The following is a 20,032-nucleotide window of genomic DNA, read 5'->3' on the forward strand; positions in this document are numbered from 1 at the left end:
GTTTGCAGGTAATGTATGTGATCTCTTCTAATTTGTGTATCTTTTCTTTCCTCCTGTAACAATAATGCAGAGTTAATAGATTACCTGTTCAGGTATAGTTATTTGTTTTGCGTTTGACGTCCCTTTTCACTTTTTTACTATGAATGTTTCAGGGTTATACCTACTTTTTAAATGTTTGTTTACTCTGAAACCTGTAAAGTCTTTAACTTAGAGTCTGCATTAATCACTTTCTGTTTGGTTTTGCAAGAGAAGATGAATGTTTGTCCACAGACTCTGGACAATCTGCCATTGTCAAATCCTGAGCACTTTGGGACACCAGTACTGAAGAGTAAGAAAGCAGCACGTGGCCGAACAGGGTAACTGTTGCTTTTGTTTTGTGCTTTTTTGCTTTTGACCTGCATTTGTAAATATGGAAAAGGTAGAATGATAATTTGTGTTAACATTTTTTTGATTTAATGTCACTTAAAGAGAGCTCCAGTTGAGTGCAGATTTTGTGGCAGCTGTGTTTTAGATTTGCTGATTTGATTGACTTCAAAACTTTGTTGGAGCGAACACAGAAATAAGCACTTTCTAAGGGACTATGATTAATTTATGATACACTGAGAAGTTTGTTCTTGCTATCACTACAATTAATGGTTTGGGTAAAATTGATTAAATTCTGTGGTGTCAGGCCAGCACATGGTTGTTTAAAGATTTGGAATACTGATCTTAAAGATTGCAGTTCATTTTGCTACATTGAAACTGTATAAAGAAAAAAGCCATCATGCATGTAGTTTTCTGTTCAGAAAGCATGTTGAAAATGTATAAAGAAAAAAGCCATCATGCTTGTAGTTTTCTGTTCAGAAAGCATGTTAACCCCAGTGAAACAAAGGTATCTTGCAAGTATGTAGTCTTTTAGAAAGCAAGTTACCCTCAATCACTACTTGTGTGTCAGGGACTCGGAGTCGGAAAAAGAAGAAAGCAGTTCAGAAGATGAGTCCCCAAGGCGGGCAGCATACAAGAGTCGCCACCAGGAGCTGGTGGGGAAGGTGATGCTGGCAGAAGTGGCAGACAAGCGCAAAGGGGCGTCCACCCCAGTACTTGTGGTGCTGCCAGATGCCCACCCTGTGGAGTTGAAGAACCGTGACCAGCTGCTGGTCCGATCCTTCAGGGACACCAAGTTGTGAGTGCTTGTGCACCTGTGCCTTGTCTTTTTTTTCTGTCTCTTTTCTTTTCACTTGATATTGGGTTGTGTGTGTGAGTGTGTGTCAGGTAACTTTAAAATTTCCTATTTTCTTGACAATTGATATTGTAACCAAACTTCATCATCCTGTTTATGATGGAGTATGCAAGATCAGTTTTGAAATACCAAGGTCAGAAGCTTGATAGAACTTTGACTTTTTCTTTTTTGAAAGGACTGGGGAAATTCGATGGGTGTGTAGATGAGCTGATTTGCATGAACTTACGACTGTAATTCTACAAGTGTATACCATTCTTAACTGAATTTGTATTCATGATTAATTTAGAAGAGATAAGGGAAATGAATGTATTGCATACTCTGTCAACATAAAAGTCTCTCATTCATTGTTGATACTCCCTCCATTTGAAATGTTCACGATGTCTTTTTCATATTTTTTTCTTTTTCAGTATGGCTGTAAATCGTAAAGACCTCAAAGAGTTTTCTCGTGAAGCTGCAATCAAGAATGAAGATAAAGCTCTAAAAGCAGGTAAGTTGATACAAACATAAGTAGAATAAGTCTCATTTGTTCTTCCTCTATAGAAAAAAAAAGTTAAAACTAAGATTTATTTGTGTAGTTTGTTTACATTTATAGATATTGAGTTCAGTGTTCAACAATTTGACTACAAAATTGATTTGTAAAGTGGACAGTTGAACACAAGTTTGTGAATTTGATTTTTTAAGCAGAGAGATAATTACCAAACACTCAGTTTCGCAGATTTTCTCTTTCTTGTTTTGTCCATACTATAAATGTTGATATGCTGACAAGTATTCAGAGCTGCAGTACAGTTTGCATTTATGAAAATACAGTGAGTGATACATAGGTCTTTAACAGGCTGAAAGTGATAAGCGATAGAAGAAAGGGGGTGGAGGAGGCTATGGATGGGGTAAACAGTACGGCCCGTTTTTCACCTGCATGTTGTTTGGGGACTGTTTCAGCCTTTGAGAAAGCCCTGTTGTATTTTGATGGCTCTGAGCTGCCCACGAACTGGAATCGGGAAGAGCTGCTGGGGCCTGATGATGATGATGGGGAGGAAGAAGACGAGGTGAGTGAACTATGACTTGCGTCAAAATTGTGTCAGAGTCATGCATCAGTATGAACTGATGACCTTTCTGACATGTAGATGTCGAAAAGGAACTTTGCTGTTTGACTTGAAGAGTTGAATGTAGTGACTTGCATGTAAATTCAGCCAAGTTCTCTCAGAAGTGAAGAAAGTATGTTATGTGTGTATTGTTGGATATGATAATGTAGTTTCTATCTTTTTCTTTTTTTTTCTTTTTTTCTTTTTTTCTTTTTTTACTCTTTGCAAGCCAAATTTTGAAATGGACAAAAGTTATTTTTGATCTTTTGTGCACCATTGGTTTTCCAGTTCATAAAATATCTCAAATGGCTTTGGTGTTTATTGTCATCTTGCTTGTTCATACTTGTTAAGCTTTCTTTCTTATTGATGATGATGTTTCTTTGCAGTCGTCTGATGATGAAGAGCAGTGTGAAGAGAGAGATCGCTTTGTGGCTCAGCTGTATAAATTCATGGATGACAGAGGTGAGATTTGCCTTCAGGATGCATCTCTGATGGTTTATTTTTCACATTTTCCTACAGCCAGATCAAGGAATGGGTACACAGATGGGAAGGGATTGTTTCTCTCTTGGCAAAAATGCAGCAGATATATACAAACATGTGCCACATTGACAAAAGAAAACAGAAGAGTGCAGTGAAAGAGTGGTTGAATGGCAGAAGAGGTGGTGCAGTCAGTAGAATCACCAGTCATACTGTCCTCCATCCTTGTTCCATTTTCACAACAGAGAAAGGGACAAACAAGCTGATGTTTTCTGAGAAGTGGGAGAAACCAACTCTGACTTTCTCTGTCCCTTTCTCCCTCTGGCTCTCGAAGAACCAGATGAAAACTTCCGTCCAGTTTGTAAAGAGGCAGTTCCATAGTAGTGGTGGAGACTTCAGGCAGTGGGTACAGTCCAGTTATGTTACAGCGGCCATATTCTATGAGTGCCGCTGGTTGATCAGCTCTACAACTGTTGCTCCACAGGTAAGAGAGTTGAGAGACAGCAGGGAGGGGAACTGAGTAGTCCCCCCCTCTCTGCTGATCAAAACTCACCTCCACTCATCGCTTTGCTTGGCGGTAACCCGTTAACCCGTCCTCTTCTGTTCACTGCCATCTGTCCTTGTAATTGTTTGCAGTCCCTTTTTGGACTGACCTGTTACACTTGTAGTGCCTTCAGTGTCTTTCCCATTCTTCTCTTTATGTGGCTGCTCCACTTCAGTTTTTCAATTTGAATGCTTCTCAGCTCATTATTTCTGAAGTTATTCTAAAGTGAAGGGAAGTGATTGTAGTTTTAAAAATAATAGTTTTTCTCATGTCTTTAACAGTTTGTTCAGTTGCAGCTTAATTGCTTTTGCCAGTTTCAGGGTATGAAAATGTAAGGTACTGTTGTGTTGATAGTTTTCCATGTTGTGAAACCACAATCACAGAATCCTGCAGTTTTTGCTATATAAAGAAGCTCAGTTGTTGTGTTCATGCAGCTACACCTATCAACAAAGGTCCATGCATTGGGAACAAAGATCTGAACCTGTACCGCCTCTTCCGAGTGGTGCAGAATCTTGGTGGTTACAACAAGGTATCCTTCCATTGGCTTTGTGTTGCATATACACATGTATTTTATGTATAGTTCAGTATCAAATTTATGCAAAGATATTTGCTTACTGAAGACAGCCGAGATTTTGTACCTTGGCCGATGTAAAACTTACAAGTTCAAATATTCAATAATATCCACAGTTGGTAACACCGCATATGGTGCTTGTCTTGAAAACATGTCCATTGAAATTAGTCAAGCTGCAACTGTCTTGATTTCTTTTATTAAATTGTGACTTTCAATCTGAGGGTCCCGGGTTCGAATCTCGGTGACAGCGCCTGGTGGGGAAAAGGGTGGAGATTTTTTCAATCTCCCAGGTCAACATATGTGCAGACCTGCTTGTGCTTGAACCCCCTCCATGTGTATACGCAAGCAGGAGATCAGGTTGGCACGTTAAAGATCCTGTAACCCATGTCGGCGTTCAGTGGGTTATGGAGGCAAGAACATACCCTGCATGCACACCCCTGAAAACGGAGTATGGCTGCCTACATGGCGGGGTGAAACGGTCATACATGTAAAGGCCCACTCGTGTACATACGAGTGAACATGGGAGTTGCTGCCCACGAACGAAGAAAAAGAAGTAAACCCTGATTGTTTTTTTTTTTTTTTTCTGAGACAAGGACTGTGGCGAACCAGATAACTAGTAATGAAAAAATATTTATTTGTTTTTAAGTTAATCTTAAGATAATTGAATAAAATTAGTGTGACATTGATTATAAAAGATGTACAAAGAATTTTTTTTTTTTTAACAAAAACAGAAATTACTTTATCTTCTGACTGGAAAAGAGTTAAAACAGTCCTTGAGAGTAAAGATCTATTTTTAGATTAAAAAATGAATCCCATTTTGATTTTAATCGTAATCCCTTTTGTATGTCTTCATCTGCATCCATGCTTAGAATTTTCACACATATATTAGTTGAATTGTCTGAGTGATGCTCTCGTCTGTTCGATTACAGGTGACAAACCAAATGAAATGGAGACTGGTCTACTCCAAAATGGGTCTGCCACCTTCTAACACCGCCGCACATCAAATTAAGAATGCATATAAAAAGTAAGTTCCTTCTATACAGTCCCAGCAGAACTACTTGCTTTTGGAATATTGATGATGATGGTAGCAATGTTGATAATGATAAAAGCACTGGTGGGTCACAATATAGTATGTGATTATAAAGTTTTTTTCTTTTTTTTGTCACTAAAATGCCTGTAAAAGATGAGATTTGACAAAAAAACAAGAACACCAGATAATCGACAGACAGACAGAAAATATGAAAAAAAACTTAGCCGTATGGAGAGCACAGGAACAGGAGTCGTAATGGCTGCCGGAAAAAGAGGGCGCTAGCCAGCGGGACAAAGGGGAGGTTACCTACTTCCGGGAGATTATCGGCCGTAGTTTCATTTTCTCCACATAGGTGGATAATAGTTTGCACAGGACAGGAATGTCAGACCCCTGCCGGAGTCTGCACTAGTTGGGTCACAGTGAAGTATGTGTAATTAAACGTAATTTTAGATAGAAAATTTCCTATTCATTATTATGTTTTAGAAGTTTGGAGATGATACATTTATAACATAAATCTGCAGTGATTCTTGGAAAAGGGGGACAGGAAAGTGTGCATTCTTTGTATTAAAAACAACAAACAAAAAAAAAAAACTGACTTGTTTACTGACATATTTTATGACCCATATGTAATCCTAGAATTCATTTGACTTAGATAACTGATAAATATGATTGAGTTGTTCTCCAGAATTGGTTACTAGAATATTGCAGTCATGTATAAATACCAAAAGCTTTGGACAACAGTTTTTTTGTGGTTATAGGAGGCAGTAATATGTAGAATCCTAATCAACAGTCAGAAAATCAGTGATGCTCCTAGTTTATCTTGCAGTACGAAATGGAGGTCTTGCAGGAGGTCCTGTGTATTACAGTGAGACAAGCTTGGGCCTGTAGATAAGATGTTTAACTCACTCAGTACGGCCAGTCCTCTCTTCTCCTCTTTACAGACCCCTCGGATGTCCAGTGGGGGTCTGAATGACCCAACCTTTAGCTTCCGTCGTCAGAATTGTGGTATTCTTTGTCAACATTCACCTCTTCAGTATAAGAGCCTTCCGCTTGCAATATTTTGATGACGGTAATTGGGGTGAAATGCTGTTAATGTCGTCTCTTTCGCCGTTCGTATGGAGAGAGTTAATACATTTAAATGAATATTGATGCAGAAGATTGAAGTGGAGGTATAAACAAGTAAAATTAAGTACATGATTCAACGTAAGAAATGTTTGTACTCTGCACAGTGTCAACATTCATGTTTTGCACTGAAATGCACATGACACAACTGTCTACAACTTTTCTTTGGATCCCTAATTTAAACTTTTCCCCAATACTTTCGTCATAATGTTGTTACTTTTGTCAAGCTAAAATAATGTGCAGAGCATCAAATTCAAATGTCAAAGAATAAAAGCATGCAGCAGGAATTTGTAAATGCTGTCACAGTATTAAATGTGACATGCAACAGCATTGCATGTGACAGAGACATAGTATGTCAAAGAATAAACAAGAAGAAGAGGTGCTTTTCTTTCTCATCTATTCATACGGTTCATTCATGTGTTCTTTGATTACAAAACAAACTTGAGATCAGTTTTAACCAAGAAACATTTTTGGAATTGGCCATCTGTAATGTACCTCGACACATCTTCTGCTTGTTGGTAAAGTGTGATACACAGTGTAAATCACATTATGGGCATGCTTTGAAATGTCATACAACTCAGTAGAAGACAATAGGGTTTCTTGTTTCAAAAGGAAACACTTTATTGACATTAAAAGGTAACAAAACAGCACAGAAAAGATGAAGTGGTCATGTTATATAATCATTTGTAACATGTACATGATGTTTCATTTATAACCTATCAGCTTCACAGAAATATTTTGAGGATCAAATGTCATTTCAATTAATAATTTCATTACACCGAGCAGTTTTATGTCTGTAACTGATATTGCTGTTACTTAATTTTGTATATGACAGTTTTGTGGTGTGTTGGCTTGATAGATGTCAAAGACTCCTATTTTGTTTGCCATAAATGGCATGCACCTTCTTAAGTCACCAGTTCTGGAGAACAACTCCATTGTCTTTTCTTCTTTTTTTCCTTTTTTTAATATTTTATTTATTTATTTATTTATTTTTTTTTAATAGATATTTTACGGTGATAAGTATCAGTGTTTTGAACCATAGTATTTGAAAAATATTTTTTGAAAATTTGTGTGCATGTTAACCTTCTGTTGAACTTTATTTTATTTATTTAAAAAAAAAAAAAAAAAAAAAAAGTATGCAAAATATCATTGTTGAGTATGAATTTGTCCATGGACCTGTGGTGGCCATTTGCCTGTTCCATTCACATTACTTTTATGATTTGACAGTGGCACTCTTCAACTTTACCATTGATGGTCTTTGAGCTTGATTGAGAATCAAAGGGTTGCTTTGGGGTTTGTTTTTTTTTGATTTTTTTTTTACTCCCATCAGTTCCTCCTATTTTATCTGTTGTACTCACAGGTACTTGCACGCCTTTGAAGACTTTTATCGCAAACTGGGATGTATCATGGGAACAATCAGCCGACCTGGAAGACAGAGTCGACAGACACCCAGCAGAGGAATTCTGTCGTTCCGTGGCCGTGACAAGGATTCTTCTCCTCGCTCTCCTCGCACTGAAAAAGCTGCTCCTAAAGAGGACAAGGTATGTGTCTGTTAAATAAATAATTGTTCCTCCACACTGCTTGCTTATCTGACGCCAGGCTTTAGACGATTCCTAATGTGTTTTTTTTTTTAGAACAGTATTATATATACGCACATCAGGCTGCGGAATTTTCCGCTGAAATGTGAATTTCCGCTGAAAAAAATTTTTCCGCCGAAGAAAAAAAAACACGTAAAAAATCAGTTATTCTCATTTGGCACCTGCGGTTATTCTCACTTGGCGGACTCCTTATATAGCACGGATCAGCCATTCACTGGCTGCCATTTTGTTTTCTCAGTTCAGAGTGAGTGTCTGGCTTGAATTTCATCACCATGTCTTTGCTGGTAAAAATTATAAATTGAGGCAGTTCCTACTCAGATGTTGGTTTGAAGAATCGGTGGAAATGGGAATGGATCTCCAAAGTGGTGAAGATCGGAGAAGCGGGAGAAGCAAAAATCAGCAATCACATTAGGAAGGTAGATGTTCCTGGCATTGCATGATGTCTGGCATGTGGAAAAGATGTGAACTCCAGCAGTCATGGTGTGTCCGCTTTAGTCAGCCACATCCTTGCATTTACTTCACCATAAGCAGCATGAACTCTTCAAACCTTAGATCCTGAGGTGAGGGGAACAAAGACTTGTCTTGTGTATCTAAAGAAAGTGCCAGAATTGACAATTTTGGTGACAGATGAAGATGCATATGACAAAGAAATATGTCACTTCAATGCTGACACTGCAATTGGAACAATGACTGAGGGCATGCGTGTGGATGAAAATTGGAGCAGGTTGGACAACAACAGGTATCCAAACCTGATCAAAGTTGCCAAAGCATTGCTCAGTTCTTTTCACGGACCACTCTGTTGAGTCATCATTTAGCACCAAGGGAGACCTGATGGATGAAAAAAAGTGGACAGTTAGATGTCAACACTTATGCTGCTCTGCAGTCAGTCAGGTATCATCTGAAGGCAGCTGTAAAGACTGCAGTGCAGACATTTGCAAAAACCAGTCCCATAGAAGAACTAGTCGATGGTAGATTGTGTACCTTGATGAGAACAGCATGGAACAGCAGAAAAGACGGACAGGAGGCAAACAGAATCACAGTCCAACAGAAAAAAGACCACTTGGGTGCTGCAAAACTGAAAGCAGCAACAAAGAAAGCAACAACAACAACAACAAAAGCAGCACTACTGAAAGAAGTGGAGACAGCAAGAGATTCCCACAGCATGTGAGTCAAACACCTCTTGCAAGACACAGCTCCTGTCTCCCTGATAAGACATTCCACAAACCCTAAACAACAGAGAAAAACGTCTGAATCTCAGCCCACTTCAACATCTGAAAAACAGTGTTGGGAAGAAGATGGTGGTGTTCCACAAGACACTGACATTGTTGGAGACAAAAACCAGTGTGGTGAGAAAGATGGTGGTGTTCCACAAGACACTGGCATTGTTGGAGACAAAAACCAGTGTGGTGAGATAGATGGTGGTGTTCCACAAGACACTGGCATTGTTGGAGACAAAAACCAGTGTGGTGAGAAAGATGGTGGTGTTCCACAAGACACTGGCATTGTTGGAGACAAAAACCAGTGTGGTGAGATAGATGGTGGTGTTCCACAAGACACTGACTTCAGTGGGAACAAACAACAGTGTGGTGAGAAACATGGTGGTGTTCCACAAGACACTGACATTGTTGGAGACAAAAACCAGTGTGGTGAGAAAGATGGTGGTGCTCCACAAGACACTGACTTACGGAAACAAACAGCAGTGTGGTGAGAAAGATGGTGGTGTTCCACAAGACACTGGCATTGTTGGAGACAAAAACCAGTGTGGTGAGAAAGATGGTGGTGTTCCACAAGACACTGGCATTGTTGGAGACAAAAAACAGCGTGGTGAGAAAGATGGTGGTGTTCCACAAGACACTGATGGAAACAAACAACAGTGTGGTGAGAAAGATGGTGGTGTTCCACAAGACACTGACTTCAGTGGGAACAAACAACAGTGTGGTGAGGAAGATGGTGGTGTTCCACATGACACTGACTTCAATGGAAACAAACAACAGTGTGGTGAGAAAGATGGTGATGTTCCACAAGACACTGACTTCAATGGAAACAAACAACAGTGTGGTGAGAAAGATGGTGGTGTTCCACAAGACACTGACATTGTTGGAGACAAAAACCAGTGTGGTGAGAAAGATGGTGGTGTTCCACAAGACACTGGCATTGTTGGAGACAAAAACCAGTGTGGTGAGATAGATGGTGGTGTTCCACAAGACACTGGCATTGTTGGAGACAAAAACCAGTGTGGTGAGAAAGATGGTGGTGTTCCACAAGACACTGGCATTGTTGGAGACAAAAACCAGTGTGGTGAGAAAGATGGTGGTGTTCCACAAGACACTGACATTGTTGGAGACAAAAAAAACAGTGTGGTGAGAAAGATGGTGGTGTTCCACAAGACACTGGCATTGTTGGAGACAAAAAACAGTGTGGTGAGAAAGATGGTGGTGTTCCACAAGACACTGGCATTGTTGGAGACAAAAAACAGTGTGGTGAGAAAGATGGTGGTATTCCACAAGACACTGACTTTGATGGAAACAAACAACAGTGTGGTGAGGAAGATGGTGGTGTTCCACAAGACACTGACTTCGATGGAAACAAACAACAGTGTGGTGAGAAAGATGGTGGTGTTCCACAAGACACTGACTTATGGAAACAAACAGTGTGGTGAGAAAGATGGTGGTGTTCCACAAGACACGGACTTCGATGGAAACAAACAACAGTGTGGTGAGGAAGATGGTGGTGTTCCACAAGACACTGACTTCGATGGAAACAAACAACAGTGTGGTGAGAAAGATGGTGGTGTTCCACAAGACACGGACTTCGATGGAAACAAACAACAGTGTGGTGAGGAAGATGGTGGTGTTCCACAAGACACTGACTTCGATGGAAACAAACAGTGTGGTGAGAAAGATGGTGGTGTTCCACAAGACACTGACTTTGATGGAAACAAACAGTGTGGTGAGGAAGATGGTGGTGTTCCACAAGACACGGACTTCGATGGAAACAAACAGTGTGGTGAGAAAGATGGTGGTGTTCCACAAGACACTGACTTCGATGGAAACAAACAACAGTGTGGTGAGGAAGATGGTGGTGTTCCACATGACACAGACATTGTCATAGACAGTACTGTGTGTGCAGCTAAACCCAAAAAGCAAAGCACCATCCTCAGCCTCTAGAAACATACATAAAAATGAATTGCATTTTAGTTGCAGTCAGTATTGTAAATATTGTATGTAAACATAACAATTCTGTGGGGGAAAGAGGGAAAAATAAATTTATGAATAGAGTGAACTATGAAGTGTGAAAGCTGGACATTTTTTCCTTGGGACTGAAAACATTTTTACCATGACTGGTGCTTTCAATTCTATATCTCGTTACTCACTGGGCTCTTCACAGTGGTGAGTATTTGTTTGTAAATAAAAAAAAGTCAGTGGTTCTTTCATGAAAATAATGTGTTAAAACCTGTTACATATTATGATACATTCAGACCATTATTTTATTTTATTTATTTATTTTTTTTTATATTATTATTTTATTGTATTATTATATTTTTTTATTATATATTTTTATATTATTATTTTTATTATTTTTTTTTTTTTTTTTTTTTTTCACTTATTATTTTACTTCCTTGTTCATATGTCCCTAACACTAACAGTCTCTTCCACCCCCTTCCCCCACTCCTGCCCTCTCACCCCATGCCCATCTTCCCTCACCCTTCCCTTTCAGAACCCTTTCTTTCCCTCATACATTCACACTGACAGTTCTACTCACCCTGCTTTGTACCCTTTCCTGTGACTTCTCATCACTTTCCTTTCCTGAACTTTACTCTCTCTCCCTCTCTGTCTGTACCTTTCTGTCTGTCACTCACTCATTTCATTTGCCTGAAGAAGAGCTTGTGGCTTGATACATCGCCTCTTTTATCCCAAGTAAGTCGACTTTTACCAAGATTTTTTTTAGTCTACCTCCCACTGCACAAATTAATGTTAAAACTTCCTTTCAGAAACGCATATCAGCCAGGAAAAGGCTTCCAAATGCCTTAAATATTGGCAAAATTCAATTTTCTCTTGGGCCCCTGGACCTTGGCCTGGATTCAGTGGGATTTTTTTCTTCAGCAGTTCCCCAGTCTGACACATATGTATCTCTGTATGTGTTAAGTCCTAGGCTACCTGTATGATGAGATAACTCGTCAGTGCAAGTATGTACACTTAGCTGTCACAATGACAAGATAACTCATCATCGAAATATTCTGACTTTTCCCTGGTTTGCATTGAGTTCGTAGACAAAAATACTGGTAGCTTTAGCTTGGGGAATCTTTTTAGATTCTATTCATAGCTAGAAACCCCATCTACGCCATGAGACAGTAATTATTTGAACGTTTTGGTTGGGTTACTGCCACAATGTTTGCCTGGCTCCTCTCCTTGCTCGCTCAACAAAATGTTGGACACCATGCTCAAGGTATGCAATCATGGTGCACTAAATCAACCAAGATTGCTTTCTTCAGCTGATGCTCAGAAAGAATTGAAGCAAAAATTTGAAGAAGACAGTGATGAACTTTTATAGGACGATTTGATGGAAAATAAAAGGAGCAATGAAGAGACTGGCCAAGATACGACCATCAGTGAGTGATGCCGGCTGTACAGCTGTAGCAGACGACAGAAGGTGACCGAATTATTAACAGGACACAGTGTGAGCGATTTTCTTAGCACTCAGCCAACACGGTCTGATGAGAACTGGAAAAAATGACCATGTTAGAGGGATGAAGAGGAGGGGGGTGGAGACCGAGGGGGTGTGGCTACACATCCATGTTATCACTTGGAGTTGTCACAATGCACTGTATCTATCGTTTAAATTTAAAAAAAACAACACAACAACAATTATTGTGGTTGATTTAGTATAATTTGTGTGTGCAGGTATTATCCATTTCTCCAGAAAATTTGATATTTTAGTTCAAATTTCATGACTAATGTTTGTAATGAACAAGTTGAAAATGTGACATAAAAGAAAACACTGATTTCAAAACAACAGCATGTCACTGAAAATATATGAAATTGGAAAACATGTGTTTTGTATTCTTTATTCATTTACCTTTCAGAAAATATATACTTTTGTCATCATGGGTCTTTCTCCAATAACGGAATTTTTTTAAAATATATACCCGGGTTGTTGTTGTTTTTAAACCCACGCAAATAGATTTTACTTAAATCTTATTTTCCTGGCAGCAAAAGGGTTAGGTATGTGTATATGTATGTGGTGAGTGTAGTTTATACATATATGTGTGTGTGTGTGTGTGTTTACATGAGAAACCAAAGGGTTGTTAGATGGATTGTGATGTTGCTTACCTATTTAAAAAAAAAACAAAACAACAAAAAAAACAACACAAAAGCAACAAGCTATTTCAACCAGCTTTATCAAAACTATAGAGAGAAGAAGAAAAAAGGAAAAAAACACAAGGAGTTTGCAGAAGGGATACTTGAGTGAGAATATTGCTCGATTTTATTTTATTTTTTGTTTTTAGTTTTCATTGTCGTTGGCTGACTGGCTAACACTAGGTTGTGTTGTTGTTTGTTTTTTTTTGCTTCATAAATTTATGCAGTGAAAGTTGACAATATTTTTTTTTGGGGGGGGGAATATGTCATTGTGATTGTGTGGCATCCTTCTAGATGATTGTTTCATAATGAATCAGATAGTTTTCACGATGAAATTGTAAACCATCTTGGAATTTTGTTCTTTCAACAGACCAAAGAGGAGGAAAAGGCTAAAGCGAAACCAGAAAAGCCAGAGGAATCAAGCACCACTGAAGAAACCAGTGAATCCACAGCCCAGGAAGAAGCTGATTCCGACGTGACACGGCGTTCCACACCACGCAGGGAGAAGGCTCAGAAGGAAGAACCCAAGTTGGAGAAGAAAGACGAGCTGAAGACCAGCAAAGAAGAGGAGAAGAAGGAAGAACTGCCCAGGGAAGAAAAAAAGAAGGAAGAAAAGCGGGAGGAGAGAAAATCACTGCGCCAGAGCCAGAAAGACCGAGAAGATGAGAAGAAGGATGCAGTGAGAATGAAGGAGGAGGAGAAGAAGGAAGTGAAGAAGGAAGAAGGGAAGACGGACAGGGTTCTGAGGAAAGACCTCAATGACAAGGAAGAAGAGGAAAAGAAAGAGCCTGAAGATCCCAAGGAAGCCCAGAAGAAAAGGGTACAGTTTTCTTTTTCCTCTCGTCACTTCACACATCTTGTGTCCATGTAGGCCCTTGTGAGATGTTTTCATTCTCTCAGCTCTCTCGTCGCTTCACACACTCTTGTGTCCATGTAGGCCCTTGTGAGATCGTCATTCACACATTTGTGTCCATGTTGCCTTGTGAATGTTTTCATTCTCTCAGCTCTTCGTCACTATCACACACTCTTGTGTCCATGAGCCTTGTGAGAGTCTCTCTCAACTCTATTGCTGTGTATTATCTCTTTCTGTGGTTGTTCTCGTTTCACCAGGTGAATAACAACGATTTTGTTGTTGTTGCTAATTGTTTGACTGTTGGCAAATGACACAACTATTATTACAGAAGAAATTATCACAACCTCTTGGGCTTGCATTCATTGACACACAAATGTTTCCTGTCGACCATAATTTATTACTTGGTAGATTAGCTTCAGATACAGTTGAACACCAGTAATGACCCTTTTCAAATTCAATGAAGACACTTTTCACAGTCTTTATGAGTTTATCTTCAGATGCAGTTGAACACCAATAATGACCCATTTAAAATTCTATGAAGACACTTTTCACAGTCTTTATTAACAGTATGAAATTTTTTGTTCTGTACTTTGTTACATTTCCCAGACTGGTTATCAGGTATCAGATAGAAAATGCAACATGAACTTTTAAGGCCAGACATGGCAGCTGTTTTTAAAAGTTTCATTCTAAACTTTGATTAACTATTATAAATGGATATTGTTAGGTATCACACAGTCTATGGGATATGTGCATTTTACTGCACACTGATCAGGCACAAAGCCCTGAGATATGCCTTAGGTTTCAGAGTAACCTCGTTGGTTATCTTATCATAGCTCTTTGTGGCTGGATACAGCCCTCATGTACATGTTATGTTGTTTAGCAAGCTTGTTGGTTATCTTATCCAACTTTTACCATACAGTGAATGTGTCTCATTCCAGGTTTCCCGTCGAAAATCAGCTCGTGTTGAAGAAGAGAAGAAAGAGAGTGATGAAAAAGAGGATGAAGAGGAGAAAGAGGAGGAGAAAAGGAAGGATAAGAAACCTCCCGCAAGTGCCAAGAAGGAGAAAGCGGCTCCGAAGAAGAAAGCTGAGGAAGAGGAGAGTGAAACAAAAGACAAAGAGTAGGTGTCAGGGTTGGGTTCAGTAAAAACAGGGCATCATAAAGTGACATCTATCTGATCTTCAGTTCCATTTATGTGAAGAGAGTAGATAAACCTCATCAAGCAGAGCATTATTCTTTTGGCTGTGGTAGTGCAGAACAATCTCTGGAACACACACAAAGACATGTTTGCATGCCCAGAAATGATAAAAATTCAGCATGTTTTTTTCACTTCCTTTTCAGTTATTTTTTAAGACCAACATCGACATGCTCACATGCTTTCACAGGACACAGACACACATATATACACGCACGCACGCACACACACACACACTATGGGCAGTCCTCTTTATCCTTCCAACAGGTCTGGGAATGAAAGTGAAGACGACAGCCCATCAAGCAGCACCCAGGATCAAGAGGTTTTGTCTTTAGGGACCAGGCTGAAAGTCCGCTATGGACGTGGAAGAAACCACAAAATTTATGAAGCCAAGGTATGTTGCTGCTTTCTCAGCAGGCTTTCACTCTCATTTCACGTTGTCACACCCACTCACTTCAAGTTCCATCCATCCTGAAGGCTTCTTAGCTTTTGTTTGTCTTTCTCTACATGTGATTCAGCATGTGTGTGACTGTAGATGTATACTGTGAACAAAATATATATGAAAAGATGTTTTTCTTGTATTTAAGTTCTTGTGTCTATATTAATCTGTTGAAACATTAAATGAATTTAAACTTAAAATGACAGATATGACATGTGTGAGTTTGCAATGACCTTGAAATAATCATTGTAGCTGGTACAGTATAACTGTGATGTTTTTATCCAGGTTATTGAATACAGGACAACTGATCCACATAAAAAATACAGAGTTCATTATGCTGGATGGAATACAAGGTAAGTCCACTCTAAATGCATTCCCCCCTGATTTTTCTTTTCTTTTACTGTTCATATGCATTAGACCTGTGTTTGTGGTGAATGTTGCATTTTGCCATCATAAGCTATGCTCTACCTCAGTTTTTAGTTTCAGTAGCTCAAGGAAGTGTCCATATACGCTACACCACATCTGCCAAGCAGATGCCTGACAAGCGGCGTAGCCCAACGCGCTTAGTTAGGCCTTGGGGGAAAATTTTTTAAAAAGGTGAATAAATAATAGATAAGCATACATAAATAAGTAAATAAATACTTAAATAAATAAATAATAATTATAATATGAAAAAAAGGTAGTGATAATAATAATAATAAATAAATAAATAAATAAGACAACAATGATGATAAATAAGCAAATAAATGTAAAACATGAAGACACATTCACACATACACCCACACATGCATAACAGATATGCGCCAAACATGCAGTTTCACAGATATGAAAGCACAGTCAAATACACATAAATGTACATGAGCCCCAACATACACACACACACACACACACACAAACACACACACACATTACCCTGCACCTCCTCTACCCCCCTCCTCCACACACTCATTTCTAGGCTACCTATCACAGCTTCCACGATACACACACTCACACACACAGATGAACACTCTGTACAAGCACACACACATACGCCCATATCCCCCACCCCCAACCCTACACATATATATACAAAGATATATATATATATACACACCCACACGTTCCAACAGTGTAGGCATGCATGCACTCACATACCTCATCCTCTACCCTCCCTTCCCCCAGCAGCCCCACCTCCCCCTCACACACACACACACACACACACATTCACAAACATACACACGTGCACAGAACTCTCCTGACACTTGTGTACACTTACACCCTTGCGCATGCACAAACGCACTCAAACACACAGAAACACCTGCATGTCCCGGGCAGTATGACCATGTGAGTTTTTTTAATCTGAAAGTTGCGCATTGCCTTATGCCACTCTGGGCTTCCCATTCCGTTTTCAGTTTTCTGTATGAGGTTCATTGAGTCGGTTAGAATCATGGCATGTTGGTTTCCAGGCGTATGGATGGACAATAGCCACTGGAGGGCATGTGTCACAGCTTCAACTTCCATCGTTTGGCTGGAGGTTGTGACTTTGTAGGCAGCATTCTCTTCCCTAATTGTTTTTCCATTTTGTTTCGCAGTGAATCCCCATCTGGATTGGTCTTTGGTGACTGAGCCATCTATATGATGATGTCCTCTTCTTTACTGTTTTCTTCTATGAGTAGCTTCACTTCCGCATCAGTTTTGCCCTCTGGCCATTCCTGACAATGTCTTCCTAGAGTGGGTGAAATGGCTGTGTTGAATAGATGGTTGAGGTTTTCAGGGTTTTTCTCCCATTCTTTTTTTCTTTCAGGTCTTGTAGTCGGCATACTAGCTGGATTGTGTCTTCTGTTTGCCCCATCCATGATCTTCCTCATCCTAGACGGCTGCCTTTGGGTTCTTTGACTGCGTCATGCAGTGGGTTTGGAGGGTTTTCTAATGCTTTGAAGTAGGTCTTGACCTGTTCTAACTTGTTTCTGGCCTGCACTGAAGGAAGGTCAAGCAGGTATCGCATGGTTTCTGTGGGCATGTCTTTTGTTGTTCCAAGGATCAGCCGCATAGCTTCATTTTGAACTCTTTCTAATTTTAGGAGGTTGCTTTGAGATGGGGTTGTTAGCCCAAGTCCGTAGTCGATCACACTGAGGACGAGTGATTGGTATAGCAGGAAGAGGTGGTGTTGTTCAGTACCTTTGGTTGCTATTGCTTTTAAGACTGAAAGGCCCTTTTTGCATTTCAGAACAGTATTTTCCGTATGTTTTCTGAAGTTCAGCATCCTGTCGAAGTGTATTCCTACGTAGCGTAGGCATTCAGTTTTCTCGATCTGAATCCCGTCAAATGACACAGGTAGTGGTGATTTACTCGCAATTCTGTTGTTGAGGGTGCACAGCAACATTTGGGCTTTCGCTGGATTGATGGAACATCCTGTGTCTTTGCACCATTGAGCAATATTGTTTAGTTGTTTCTGGACGGCTTTAGTTCTTTCCTGAGCATCTTTCGAAGTTTTGAAGACCAGGCCATCATCCGCAAGAGTAAGCACCCGAGCTATTCCATTGTTGTTTAAGTCTGCAAGGCCCTTCTGTAGATGTAGAGGACAGGAGAGAGCGGAGACCCTTGTGGCAGTCCCACAGGATAGTTTAGAAGGTGCAGACATCCAATCTCCGAGGCGTAGGACGACGGTTCTTTCCTGAAGCACTGCTGCTATCCATCTTGTCAGTGTCAAACTTACTCCATACCTTAGTAGCAGCTTCATGAGGTGCGCAAGCTGGACTTTATTGTAGGCATCTTCAAGGTCGATTGCTACTGCTAGTGTTTCTTCTTTTCTTTGAAATCCTTCATACACCTCATATGCAAAAGCAACTGCATTTTCCCATGTGGACTTGCTTGTTCTGTAACCACCTTGATTTGAAGGGAGAATGTGCCTGTGTTCAAGATCCCTTGCAAGTTTCCTGGCTATCATGCGTTCCATGAGCTTTCCAGCAATGTTTTGCATGGTTAGGATCTGGTAGCCGCTTACCTGATGATGGTCCTTTCCTGGTTTTGGTATGGGTTTTAAGAAGCTGTGTGTCCAGTCCTCCGGCACGTGTCCATTGTGGAAACTGTTTTGATATAGATTGAAAAGTTTGCTTCTGTCTTCTTCCGATAGCTCCTTGATGTCTGAGTAGTGAACTTTGTCTGGGCCAGGAGCCGATTCTTTCTTGCATTTAGCTATTGCTTCGTTTAGATCATCTATTGTCAAGTCATCATCGGGTCCAGTCTGCATAAGGGTTTGGTTTAACTCCTCAACATATTTCTTTTTCTCTACCTCAACCAGTCTGCTCTTTCCGCTTTGAAAAACTAGGGGCACTTCTGCCTTTCTTCATTCATCAACTGAAGCCATGCCTAAGGTCTTATTTCTAGCAGTTTCATCAAGGGCGTTGCAGGCAGTTTGACTGAAGAAAAAGATCTACAAGGGGGGAAAAAAACTAAACAAAAACATTGTCAGAACTTTGTTTGATTTTTATACATGCATTTATATTATTGTTAAAATGCCAAGTGCCCTCAAAAAATGTTCAGTCAACATGTACTGCTGATTGTATATGGCATGACAGTGAGAGAAAGGATCTCTGGTGTTGTCTTCACCCCCTTTGAAAAAATATTTTCTTATCAGCTGAAAGTGATTGTTAATGACTGTCATCATTGGCAACTAGAAATCATGAATGGCTTATGTGTGCGGCACAGAGAGGAAAACATACCTGTTGATTTGTGTTGGTGACCAGGTATGACGAGTGGGTGGAAACTGAGCGCATCGTCAAGGTGGTGGACAAGCCAGAGATGGCCAAGCTGAAGAAAAAACCTCTCACTGCCAAGTCCCTCAAGGTGAATCAATGTCTCAGTGAATAGTGTACTGTTTTGGGTGGGTGGTTGTTTTTTGTTTTTTTACCTGACATACTCAGATTCCGTCTCTCCCTCCATTTCTCTTACACCTTGATTCATCTTTACAGTGTTTTGAGGAACTAAAATCTGACTTCAGATTTATTGTCTCTACAATTGTTAACTGAATTTCTTTTACCAAATTTGATTTACCATATATGAAGGATGAAAAAAAAATTGCTGTAGGAGTACCACATGTGCAAGGTAGAAGTTTGCACAGAACAGGGAATAACCCCTGCCAGTCTGCGCCAGTGGGTCATGGTATGTAGATTAGATAAACTTTTAGGGGGAAAATTTCCTTTGGGGAATAAAAAAAAAGTGTAAGCAGTGAACAAGAAGAAACATTGCATGGTGTGTGCAGGCCTCAGCCCCCCAGCCTGCCGCTACCAAAGCAGAGACCCCTTCTCACATCAAGAAACGTGGGCGTCAGTCCTCCACACAGCAAGTTCTTACGCCAGGTGGCACCACCACTCCCAAACCTCCATCCACACCGGTGGCAGCAGAAGCAAAGACGCCAAAGAGTAAGGTCCCCAGCACAGGGTCCCCCTCGGTGTCCAAGACCAGGTCCATGCGCTCCAACAGCACCGAGATCAAGCCAGAGGCTCCAGTCACCAGTGAGTGGCTTTCAGTGTGGAATGCTTGTCTCTAGCTTGTAGACAGCTTTGTGGT

The 20,032-nt window shown here is 40.1% G+C and overlaps 1 protein-coding gene across 3 annotated transcripts in view; it reads left to right on the top strand.

The window, feature by feature from the left end:
* LOC143296465 (uncharacterized) overlaps nt 1-20,032 on the top strand; it is an 80,322-nt gene that overhangs the window by 42,242 nt on the left and 18,048 nt on the right. For all 3 annotated transcript variants that reach the window (XM_076608411.1, XM_076608410.1, XM_076608412.1), the window contains 14 exons: nt 271-356; nt 935-1,162; nt 1,627-1,706; nt 2,156-2,262; nt 2,685-2,760; nt 3,754-3,848; nt 4,820-4,914; nt 7,403-7,583; nt 13,368-13,817; nt 14,789-14,970; nt 15,313-15,439; nt 15,770-15,837; nt 19,210-19,309; nt 19,725-19,977. In XM_076608411.1, coding sequence (XP_076464526.1) covers nt 271-356; nt 935-1,162; nt 1,627-1,706; nt 2,156-2,262; nt 2,685-2,760; nt 3,754-3,848; nt 4,820-4,914; nt 7,403-7,583; nt 13,368-13,817; nt 14,789-14,970; nt 15,313-15,439; nt 15,770-15,837; nt 19,210-19,309; nt 19,725-19,977 — 2,128 coding nt within the window. The remainder of the gene's footprint in view (nt 1-270; nt 357-934; nt 1,163-1,626; nt 1,707-2,155; nt 2,263-2,684; nt 2,761-3,753; nt 3,849-4,819; nt 4,915-7,402; nt 7,584-13,367; nt 13,818-14,788; nt 14,971-15,312; nt 15,440-15,769; nt 15,838-19,209; nt 19,310-19,724; nt 19,978-20,032) is intronic.

Source organism: Babylonia areolata, chromosome 21, assembly GCF_041734735.1.
Source record: "Babylonia areolata isolate BAREFJ2019XMU chromosome 21, ASM4173473v1, whole genome shotgun sequence".
NCBI classification, from domain to species: Eukaryota; Metazoa; Mollusca; class Gastropoda; order Neogastropoda; family Buccinidae; genus Babylonia; species Babylonia areolata.